We start from the raw sequence: 12,239 nt of genomic DNA on the forward strand, positions 1-12,239 counted from the left end.
GACAGGGCTGTTTGATGCTGAATGCCTTCTTCCCTGTTGGGTTAACATAGGAATTTGTAGTCACTGTCTCAGTGAATGCTGTTGGTTTTGTTACCCTGATGGGAAATATATCCTCACTAATACAAAATGAAACTGTTGGTAAAACGCCTTTTAATTATTAAGAGCTTGTAGCTCATGAACATTGGAAACAGTACACACTAGAGTGATTTAAAATAGTCCCATTTTTACACTTTTTATGTATGCTTTTTAAGAAAGTAGTAATAAGAAAGACATTTGGGCAGTCTGTTCGCTGTTGGAATGGATTGCGTTCCGCTGGCTGGAAAGGTCTCCCAATTTCACAAAGAATATGGCTCAGACAAGCATTATTCACCATCAGTGCCTGTGTACAGAATCCTGTATGTGAATCCGCAGTAGCAAGTGACAGGAGGGAAGAGAGGTGACGTACCAGTATTTGCCTGGAATGACCTCATGCCGGGAAGCAATAGGAATTTGTTTGGCACAGCAAAAATACAAGCAGAATTATGTTTTTAGTGAAGGCAGACGGGTCAGGGAAAAGCAGGGGATGTCTTAATTGGTTTGTAAATGCGACTGGCATATGAAAGGAAGTAAAACATTTATACTGTCAGAAATAAAATTGTGAATGTGTCTGTCCCACTTCTGCCAGAAACGTACAGTCAGGCAATATGTGACCTGGGGTGCCTGGCACCCTGGGGACATGTTGATTCTGGTGCTTCAGCGAGGTGGCAGGACAGAATCATCAGATCTTGGCAGATCGTCAGGAGCCCTTGTTTATGACACAATTTCTGCATGTTAGGGAAGCTGTTGAAAAATACATTTACAAGTGAATAGTTGAAAGTAGGTGCCACAGAATGTTACTTGAGAAACAGGACAAATTGGTTCCTGGTCAGTCTGTTGCACATCAGATAGCGTGCCATCCCAGGGTGGTTCTTTATTGAAGTTACAGCATTTTAGCTGTCCTTACTGCAGGAGTGGAAGTTGAATACAGTAGCAAGATGCATACTCACTGCGAAGTACTTTTCCTGACACTTGGGTGATACAAACAACCAAGGAAGCATTTTGAATACTTTACTGAATTGCTGTACCAGAGCTTAACATGCAGTAACCTGGTTTCATCCTATTGCAATGATTTTTAAAAAATTTTTTTTCACCTATACAAAGTGTTTCATGTATCCTTTTCCAGCACTTTACTACTGTCAGTTGGTCAGACAAAGGTACAAAGATTTATATGTAGGGGCTCCTAGAGGGAGTTCCATGCTTTAAAGTGGGATTATATAATATTCTTCAAAATCAGATGGTGAATGATGGGGTTGTTCTTTATTTTCCATTTAATTTTCAGGAACTACAGTCACCATAAGATACCAATTGGACATAATTTTGGATAGTCACATTGGAACTCTATTAACCAGGTGCTAATCATATCTTGAGAATATGAACAAACAAGCAACATGAAGCTCTGAGTTTTTTGTACATGAATGTCTTTAGCCTTATCTTCATTGGTGTGGGAACAATAACAAGCTGTGGCAGATAAAAGGTGAAGGACATTCAAGAAGCGCATACGTTAATTGTCACCGTTAAATCATGAAAACCTGTCTGCTGAACCCAGATTCCTGATGCAGCATGTGCACGCGCTGATGCCGGAGGAGCCAGCAGAGTTCAGTGCCACGGGAGTTCTCACCTCCTAGGGGAACTCCAAACTCTTTCTGTCATTTGCTATTGAGAGAGGTCGCACCGATGCCAGCGTGGAACCTTTGGCCTGTATGTTCGCATGTCCCGAGTGCAGGAAGTGACTCACCAAAGTGTTTATTCATCACATTGTGATCTGCTCTCCCCGGGAAAACAGGGATCTGTTTACTCTGTAAGGTATCGGTGCTTCTTATCAGACTGTGCTATATCCCTGCTGGGGCTGGCACCAGTCACTGTTTGGTAGTAGCTGGTGTTCTGGTTGTAAAAGGGCAGTTGCTGTGTGTAATACTTAGGAACCATGCTCTTAAATTGCATCTGGCTGCACCTGGCAGTTGCTCGGGGCTGCGATCATTGCCTTGATTTACTGTCCATTTGGGTAATGCTGTGTTGTTTGTAGGCAATGTGTGGCCCTGTAATTCTAAAGCGTTATCATTCACAAGGTACAATCCTGCACTGAGAATGACCCTCTAGCAATGGTACCTCACCCTTGTAGCTCCACCACTTTGGGAAATGCTCTGTGTGGGCCCTGGAGATGGTGGCAGAGCCGTCTGCTCTCCTCTTGGCCATGAAGAACTTATGTGGGCCTGTTGGGACACAGAGGTCATTGAGGGTCAATGAGATGATGTGAGGAAATAGCCTTCCATGCTATGTTTGAACATGAAACTAGTAAGGAGGGAAACTTGGAGGAAAGCTGGAGCCTCTCTGCTGTTTGTGGTGGGTGACCCTGGCTGGACACCAGGTGCCCACCAAAGCCGCTCTGTTGCTCCCCTCCTCAGCTGGGCAGGGGGGAGAAAATATAATGAAATAACTTGTGGGTTGAGATAACGAGAGGGAGAACACAGGCAAAACAGACTCAAGCTGGGGAAATTAATTTAATTATTATTCAATCACAATCAGAGTAGAGTAACAAGAAATAAACCCAAATATTAAAACACCTTCCCCCCACCCCTCCCTTCTTCCTGAGCTCAACTTCTCTCCCAGTTTCTCTCCCTCCTCCCCTCCAGCAGTGCAGGGATGTGGGGAAGGGGAGCTGTGGTCAGTTCATCAGACACTGTCTCTGCTGCTCCTTCCCCCTCGGGGGGCTCCTCACACTCTGCCCTGCCCCAGCGTGGGGTCCCTCGCACAGCAGACAGTTCTCCATGAACTTCTCCAGCATGGGTCCTTCCCACGGCTGCAGCTCCTCACACCCTGCCCCAGCGTGGGTCCCCCCGCGGGGCGCAGCCCCTCAGGCCCAGGCTGCTCCCCGGGGGTCCCCGCGGGGTCCCCAGCCCTGCCCGCAGCCCGGCCCCAGCCCGGGCTCCTCTCCCCTCTTCATTTTTTTTTGCATCGTCTTCGGTTGCCTGTTGATTTGCTAGCCACTGATGACTTTAGTAATACTACTACTGCATCGCTTTGTAAAATAGATAATTATTTTCGCCCTGTATATGTTACGAAAATACTTCATTGTGCTTTCATGCATTGCAGTGCCTGTCTCGATTATGATGGGGGCTTAACTGAAAAAACAGGAGAAGGAGTACAAGCGATTGGTTTCTGTTTAAGTAATTGTATGTTTTCAAAAAAACCTTTACTATTCTAATATGTGCTTGTCAAGCAATACCTAGAGAACATGTGAAGACGTTTTTAACTATGGCTTTTATTGTTCTTCAGGTTCTTTTGATAGTGTGTTATTCGTGATCTTAAAAAGAACTTTTTTTCAGACTGTAGCAGTGTTTAATACGTTCAACTGAGAAACAAAGCTCAGAAAACTGTTTTTGGTACTACGGTTTTATAGTTTCCGATGGGACATATGAAATGCATATTTTCTATAACCTCTGCTATCTATCTTAGTGCTACTAAGACGTAAAATAATAGAGCCTGGCATCCATGATAAAGAAGTGGTTGACATAAAATGCAAAGATAATGATTTGTGGGTTATGTTTTAGCGTAGAGAAGGTAAAAAGTTGCCTGCACCTCAAACCCAAGCTCTGAGGGCAGTGGTGTCTCTGCACGTATTATGACTTCTAATCCTTAGTTGCGAAAAAGAATGCATTTCGCTATTGTGATGTGTTATGGAGAACTGGATCGCTGTCTGTCTGTAGGAGGCTGGTTAACAGCTTGACAAGCCTGGCAGCAGTGAAGTTTCCTAGCAATGAGCACCTTACTCTTCAAGAGGATTGTTGCATTTTGATTAAGATAAATTTATTGGCATTACTGTACACAAACAATTTGATTCAACCCTTGAAACTGCTGAATGCTGACCTCCAGGGGTTTTGTCCCACAAGACATTAGAGACTGTCATTTTGGCAGGTGGTCCCAAAGTCATGGACTGACCTGCAACCTGAGGCGCGCAGCTGTGCTTACGCATGAGGGAGGCATGCATTGCAGAAGTTGCACTGATTCATCGTCTCTCCCAGGAAACCTCTGCCTGGCTGACTTCAAGCCTTGCTTCCCCTAAGGGAGTTTTGAGTATTCGTGCTCTTTTAACAAGCTACATTGGATGATACTTCTATGAAGCAGTGATTCCACAAGAGCAGAAATACTGTCAAAGCTAATTCATCCTGAAGCTTGTATTAACTGCTCATTACCAGTATTTGTCATTATGTTTTCTTCAGCTGTTGTTTTGGTGTAAGCGATGTCAAGTGATCTGACAACAGCAGAAAATCACACTGCTTTCAGAGGGCTTGATACAGTTTAAGTGTGTTCCTCGCAGTTAGCAGTCATCTGCAGACTAGCATCTCTTCCTGGGGGACACCTGTTCTGCAAACCGATCCAGGTTTCAGCCTAACGGTGCTATTTGCTGTGGTACCGACGCTGGTGCTTCGTTGCACATGCTGGTGACTTGCCCAGCTTCATGCCAGGCAGGTGTGGAGTAGTGCTGCTCTGCTCCGGGCCCCCCGCAGCACGCCACCTCCTTGCCCTCTGGTGCGGTGATTCTGAGCCCTGCTACAGGGACACTCGCATGGGCTGCAAAACATGGTGTAAGTGTTGGTGTTTGTAACGTACACCCTGGACCAACCCCCTTCTTTGCGTTACAGGGGCTCAAAACACTAACTCCCTCTGTAAAAGCTAAAATCCCCGCCCCTAATTCACTGTGAGGGCTATAAAACAGAGGTGTTTTTCCTAATGTTTCTTGATACAGGAAACCTTCCCAGAGAAGTGACCCCCTGGCAGACAGGGTAGGCTGTGGGAATGGGCTACCAGCACTGTGGCTCGGTGACAAGCTGAGCAAGGCTCATCTTCTAGAGCCCATGATGAGGGCACAGCCCATCCCTGCTGCTTCCTAATGGATTTCACCCTTTAATTCTCTGTAGGTTGTAAATCAAAGCCAGGCATTACAGATCCCTTTTATACTCTGCCCAGCACTGTCTGCCTGTTCCTTGGGATTGGTGAGAGATGTGTGTCAGGTGTGACCTGCTCAGGTGCCACACACACCCAAGGAGAAGGCAGTGATGGTTTTCAACAATGGATGAAACTCTTCATGGGGAGGTGAGTACTGGGATTATGTGGAAATACAGAAATAAACATGAGCCTGTGTGTGTCTGCAAGCTGACTGCAGGTTTTGTTTAAAGAAAAATGTCCCGTAGAAGTGTGGTTTTCACTAGGAGGTGAAGAAGAGGGAGAGCAGAGTAGAGTTGTGGTTGTATGGGGAAGCTTTCACACGTGCCACTAGTGCAATCATTCTCTAGTTTAGAAATTTGCCCTAGGTCCTCTCTTCCAAAGAGAAACTTCATGTTGTTTTCTCAAATGACTGTGAGAATCACCCTTCCTGCTGTAACTTCCCAAAACAAGGGCATGTTTCCTTTCACAACTTTAACCTTGCTGTTCCATTCAGGGATGAAATAACAGCCTGTACTAACCTAAGAGAAAGTAAGTGGCTTGGAGGCAGGTTTTCTACCCCTAAGGTTCATTCTGTGTTGCAAGCAGCGTACAAATGACTTTTTTTTGGGGGGGGGCTGTTGTGTCACAGAGAGTCACTCTTTTAATGTCGGAGTAAAATCACGGCGCTAAACTCTTCAGCAGCTCTGCATAAACAATTTTGTGGTAGGATGACTACCACTGCCTAGTTCTTGTGCTCCATTGACAAGGTTTTTACGAAGGCTGAAACAACACATAGCTGTTTATCTCATGATTACCCAATTATCTTTGATAGGTATAGGATTGAAAAATCAGATTGTATTTGTTAGAAATGCGCTGAACTAACTGACCACACAAGACATGTAAACCGCATTTGCAGAGAAGGTGCAAGAAATTTGAATGCTTATTTACATTAAAACCCCCTCTCTTTCAAAAGTCAGTGACTTTCTTTTCATTGACTTTTCTTTTGCCTTTCATTATTAAAAAAAAAAAAACAACAACAACAACCAACCAAACCCAAACCTCCCTGGTTCTTACCTTTTTCTGCTTTCTTTGAATCACTTGGTTTTTCAACAGAGAACACTGAGCGAGGTCTTAGGTGTAAGTTCTAAGTAGCATGGAGCTGGCAGCAACATTTGGGGGAAGACTTTCAGAGTGCACCAACCCATGCAGTGTAGTCATTTGAGGCAGATTCTGTTAGTTTAGTTCTTTACAAGAATATACACTTTTTTCTTGGCTTTATCTTCATGACAGATACCAAGAAACTTATATTTCTTGATAATTTCACACTTAATGCCCACCTATACAGTACGTTAAAAGAAGCTTTTTTCAAAACGTTTATTTATTCTTCTAAAATACATATACTTTTTTCTTTACATTTTCAAAACAGAATTGGTAATATTAAAGCTTTGATTTTCAAACTGGAATGAATTGCAACTTCCTTTGTAAAGATTTTTATTCCAAATTGAATATATGGTGTACCAGGCCCTTGTTAAAATTATTTCTGCAGATCCTACTATGTGCGTGAATTTGCAATGCTATGACAGAAATAAATAGGTGTGCAATTGCTTCAGATATTTTTCCAAGTATATAATGATAGGATATATACCACATATAATTGCTTCTAAAGCCAACTGATAGATTGTGACTATACTTTTCTAATGTTCTCTTCTAAAAGCTTGCGATTTGTATTTCAGGATATGCTGCAATTTAGGTTTAAAACATTATTTTGACCCAGCTTATACTAATACTGAGATTTCAAAAAAGAAAAGGGAGCAATCCTCCTCCCCCTTGTTAAAGCCCGGTTGGTGTGGCTAGGTGAAATACCACGACATGTAGCAAATAAGAGATCTGCCTTGCAGCCTCTGTTCTTTTTGTCCAGATTTGAGATGGCTTGATCAGATGCCCCTGGAGTCTTCTCCCGAGATGTACAAAACAAACAGATTTGTCACAAGTGTTAACAGCAGAGGCAAGGAAACTCCTGCCTTGGTAGATGTGTCATCTGAGGAATCCACTCTGTTACATTGCTAAAATGAAATGCCAGGAGACGGCACAGATCACAGCTTGGATTAGGTAGCTGTCACCAGGAGGAAGACAATTGGGCTTTAGCCCCATTTTGTAATGTTCAAAAAGTACACAAAAGGAATGGAATTATCTTAGTCTCTGATACAACTACCTTAAATAGAGTTTATACAAAGATACCATTTTCATTTGCATCCTGAATACTTGATTCCTGCATCCCTAGAAAGTGTATTTCTACAGAAAATACCCACGTACTCCGATTTGGCATACAAAAGAATCCCTGCTCCAGGGAACAGACAGGTCTGAACTAACCGAATGCCTGCGAAGAGATTTAAGCCTGTCTCTAGGAAGGGATGCAAACCGCGCTACCAAAACTATTTGGAAGCTTTTTCAGTCCCGATTCCTCTGTGCCTGTAATTTCAGCATACGTACAACAACGAGGCATTTGTGTAGCTGCCTTTTATATAAGGACACATTACTTGGTACGCTTACTAATGTATTGTGCCTAATAATACTCCACCTAAACCCTGTATGCTTTTGCATTTACTTTGCGTGTAGACCTGACTGTAAGCATCCGTGCTAAATGCCAGCACCTGGGCATTGCTGGTGTCACTGATTGTGCCCGCATGCGGTGGAAGTTCCTGCTGTCCCTCACGCTCCTCTTTGGTAACCCTGAGTTTGTTTTGAGGAACAAAATGTACTTCCAGAAGAGCTGTAAGATAAAAGATATGTTCTTCAGCTGTTACGCTAAAATAACCAAATGAAGGCCTAATCTCAACACTTGTGAAGAATTCAGTTTTCCTGTTCCTGTAGGCAGGGGCACCGTTCTTTTCTCCTCACCACCATTACGATGGTGACCTCCTGTTGGGTTGAATGCTCAGTTACTCCTTCTGAGATACCAGAGGTATTCAAGGAAGAAAAAAGTCTGTGATTTAATACTGCTTTCACAGAACAGTTAAAATACTTTTTCTGTTAAAATGGAATTATTTGCATTGATAGAGATGGCTCATGTAAGGATGGAAGTGTGTTTTTATAGAATAGGGGGCTGCCAAGCAATTATTTTGGAAGATGGTGAGTGGAAATCACTTGGAAAGAGGAAAGGTCATCTTGAGCGTGTATGAACAAATACTGCCATTTATTCTTGAAGAGCAATAGGTAACTTATCCATCACTTCTATTTCAAAGTTGCTTGGCATGGCCTCATTCTAGTATTTTCCCCATGCAAACAAACATCTAAAAATGCTTCTGTTTATGCTCATTAGCATAAACACCTTCAACACCACATTGAAAGTGACTTCTACATCTGGTTGCCTCGTAATCTATTAATAAGCACATGCTGTTCAATAAATTATTATTTTTTGTTAAAAGCATTAAGAATTTATGTTTGAGAGTTTTTGTTTTGGTTTGGGGTTTTTTTTGAGAAGTGAGAAAATAGTTTGGAGTTTGTTTTTTTTCCTCTTTGTATCTGCTGTAGATACCTGTGTTTTCTATCTAGATACCAGGTAGTGCACAGAAGGGGAAACTTTGCAAAGGTCAAGGAAAACATGTTTTCAATACAATGAGAAGGTGAAATGCTGAACAGGGAACCCAGCCCTGGAAGATCACCATTGCCTGTGAATAATTTAAAGAAGCAAAACCAGTACCCAGTTTTGAGTTATGATTTTGCACTAGAATGATGGCCTTAGCCTGAAACAGTCCAGTCATCCAGATTATTCTGATGGTTGTTAGGATTTTTTTGTTTTCTTTTTCCCTACCAACTTGTACTTGGAGCTTATGTTTTACCACTTGCCTTGGTGTTTCAAGGTTGCTTCCTTGTGGCTTGGAGCTTTGATGAGGTAGTGATAACCTCTCTGTTTCCAGTATGCTTTTATTCGTGATATACTTCCTTATATGCATGGCATACCTACTAAAGAAGTTATAATTATCAAGCTGACACAGTCTGTATGAGGCCTGTCAGGGCATCTGAACATTTGCTGAGTATTGATTTTTCTGCACAATGTGAATTAATGGGAAATTTCAAATCCTAGAGTCTCTTCTCTGACCTACTGCTTCAAACAGCATTGCAGAGGGAGCGTTAGCGAAACAGAGATCTGAGTGATTGATGAAGGAGCTGACCATGTGAGTGCTTGGTGTATTTGCACAAGTTGGGGCGATGAAAGCTAAGCAAGAAATGAGAAATGAGAGGGAAGTGCAAAACACTGTTTTATCCAACTTGAAATCAGATGACTTCAGACACCAAAAGGTTCCTCTCCTGTGACAGTTTTCAAACAGCCCTCACAGACTTCAGGTGGCACCAGCTGATGCTATAAAGGGAGAATTCAGTCGTCTGAATGGTCTGGCTTTTTTTCCAGGGTAGAAGGAGGTCAGAGTGGCTAAAATAAAGTTAGTATAAGGTCTTTAAAAAAGTTAATGTTTTAAAACGTGTGTTTTCTATTTCTTGATATGACCTCCAGTTCTAGGGAAACAAAATTTAAGGTGAGAACAGCAAATCAAGAGCTAATATTGACTCGGAGTGATCCCAAGTTCAGTACTGCCAAAACTGAATTTGCAAACCATCAGGCTGCATAAAACCCATGATCTGCTTAGGAAGAACAAAAACCCCCCAGCCAGCTAACCATCCAACCAACCGACAACAAAAAAATATTTTATTTGCTTATGGTCTTGGAGATTCTATTTGAGACTGTATTCGCGGATTTCTGCAGCTGTGGAGACTAGAACCTTACTAATTTGTGTTAATGGAAGTCAACATAATAAATTCCCAGAGCTGCAGTGTAAGGGGAAAAAAATTGGGAGTATTTTATGAAACTGTGGAAGTTGGCAATATTGCAGGTTGGGGAGGTAACAGAGCAAAACCCCGTTACTGTTAAATTATTGCTTAGATACTGACAGGATTAGCTTTCTGTAGCCCTATTTTAATGCAGCTGCTGTGGCCATTGGGTGGATGAAGTTGTAAATAGGGCTAATCAATGACAGAGGAAATCCTGTGGCAGCAAACAGGCAGCGGCTGCGATGTGGCAAACTATAAATATTAAATGAATGAAGATCGCAGGCAGAATGACTCATCAAAGGAGCTCACCTGTCTCCTAAATTAGATGGACTAGAGTGAAAAAATGAGGGACTTTGATGGATGCAGACATCCTCCTCCCCTCTGAAATCAGGCAAACACAGAAAATTGCCCTCCTGGAATACCACACTTGATGCAAGCTGTGTATTTACTTTCGCAGGAGGCCCGAACGTGCCCTGGCAGGCGTGGGTGCTGCAGGAGTGCCAGGCAGCGGCAGGGTGCTGGGTGGGTGGTGGTTCTCAGCGCTGCGCCTGAGTTCCTGCTGACACGTGAACGAAATGGCTGGTGAGGACTCCAGTAACCTGATTGCCCTCACTTCTGCTCTTTTGTACCGAGTGGATCACTACATACAACACTGAGACTGAAATAAGCTGTACACCAGGTCAGCTGGTTGGGAACTTTCTGGAAAATACTGTTTCATCAGTAAGTGGTAACTGAATGAAACCAAGGCTTCACATGTTAATTTCCATTTCCCTTCCCTCTCCCTAGTTTCTGTCCTCCCCTCCTTCCTACCTTCTTATCCCTTCTGTTCCTCCAGTTGGCAGCGCTGCGTTCTTCCCGTGCCTGTAGCATCTCTTAGTCCAAGTTCTGCTTCTTGTTAGCCTGGCGTCAGGTGTTCAAAGATCCAGGTAGTGAAACCTACCCTGAGACTCAGGAGTTACTTTACACGGCTCACACACGGCTTCGACGGCTACCTTTTTTCTTTTTTGCCCATGTAATTAATTTTTTTAAAAATTGAAAATATTTACGAACAGACTCCCTGCCTTTGTTTCCCCAGTCGTCTGCCCTGCTGCTGCTGGGCTTGTAAATTTTTTAAATTTAAAACAAATAAATTTGATTATATATTAATACATTTTTCTGAGCTTTTTACCTTCTCTTAGAATCTTTCATCATGACAGTGCTCCTAACGTCCTCAGATTCAGGCATTGCCTCAAGTGTGCAGAGCAACCTGAGAGGCGATGGGGTGACTGATCCATATGAATTTCATTTTTTGACTTTTTGTTCAGGGTTTTTCTTCATACGTAATGCTCTCCTACTTGTACTTCCTTTCGCTTTCTTCTTCCTTGGTCTGATGAAAGAGTGCCAGCACAAAGAGCTCCTCAGTAACAACAGCCTTTGTGTGTGGTGAAGGGCAAAGAGGTGAGATACTCCCATCCAGGACAGAGGGAGAGATGAAAAGAAGGACACGCCAGGAAGCATATTCACAGCATGAGCCTTAATAACTGATGTCTACTAAACACGTAAAGGTTGATGTTTCCGGCCAAGTAAAACGTCTTGATCACAGTTGCCAAATGAGTCAGTGTGTTTTCTATATAAAGTTAGAGGTATGACCCAAAATTGCTGCTTGTGGAAAAGGACAGCTCTTAAGAGCTCACCATTGGGTTCCTGTATTGTTCATACGTATGTCAGGTGTCCCTTCCACCCCGAGAGCCCAGGGTGGCTGACTCTTCACACAGACCAGGAGAGCACCAGTTTTTCAAATGTCCGGCTGGCTTCCATTTCCGTTAGGCTCTGGTGCATCTGTTTTTCACCATACCTGTTGCATACCACCAACCCCTGGGTATCCCACAGTGACAGCATCCCCAGGGTTTCTGGAGATTTTGTAACTAATAAATGGTGTGGTAATGGATATTGGTAATCCCGATCAGCTCAGTGGGTTAAAAGTTGTTTTGGGAGCTCAGAGAACCGCTTGCTCCGTGCCTGTGAGGAGCGGTGCTGCTCCCCTCAGCTCCCTCACCGGTTGCACCTGGGCTAACGGGCCTGCCGTGCCCTCAGACAGCCCCGCGGCCCCGGAGCCGCACGGGGTGAGGAGGAGGAAGGCATGGCTGTAACGATTTTGGGCTGCAGTGTGTGTGGTGAGACTGGGTCGTGATGCTCCCCATGGTGGTGGAAAGAGAAGCAGGGATGGAGAGAATCATCTCTTCACTGCGGTGTCCTTTAATAAACTATAATCCACTTTGGAAGCTTAGTTCTGTATGCTAATAAAATGGAATTGCATTTCTGAAAAGTGTCAATATCAGCACAGCATGCAGACTCTTATACAGACTTTTATAGTGAAAAAAAGAGATGTTCGTAGCCTCTTTCACTCTAGTAATCGCTGCTGTTAATTAATAAGT

General features: G+C 43.3%; 1 protein-coding gene across 4 annotated transcripts in view; it reads left to right on the top strand.

Moving 5' to 3' along the window:
- NUBPL (NUBP iron-sulfur cluster assembly factor, mitochondrial) overlaps nucleotides 1-12,239 on the top strand; it is a 159,222-nt gene that overhangs the window by 91,660 nt on the left and 55,323 nt on the right. The window contains exons 11-12 of one of the 4 annotated variants that reach the window (XR_008733128.1): nucleotides 1,358-1,881; nucleotides 4,995-8,435. The exons of 2 other annotated variants lie outside the window; for them this stretch is intronic. Coding sequence is in view for 1 of the 2 variants with exons in the window: in XM_055715915.1 (XP_055571890.1) it covers nucleotides 1,358-1,375 (18 nt within the window). In the remaining variant the exon portion in view is untranslated. Of the gene's footprint in view, nucleotides 1-1,357; nucleotides 8,436-12,239 lie in introns of those variants that run through there. One more of the 4 variants, XM_055715915.1, reaches the window with a different exon arrangement.

This window comes from Falco cherrug, chromosome 7, assembly GCF_023634085.1.
Source record: "Falco cherrug isolate bFalChe1 chromosome 7, bFalChe1.pri, whole genome shotgun sequence".
NCBI classification, from domain to species: domain Eukaryota; kingdom Metazoa; phylum Chordata; class Aves; order Falconiformes; family Falconidae; genus Falco; species Falco cherrug.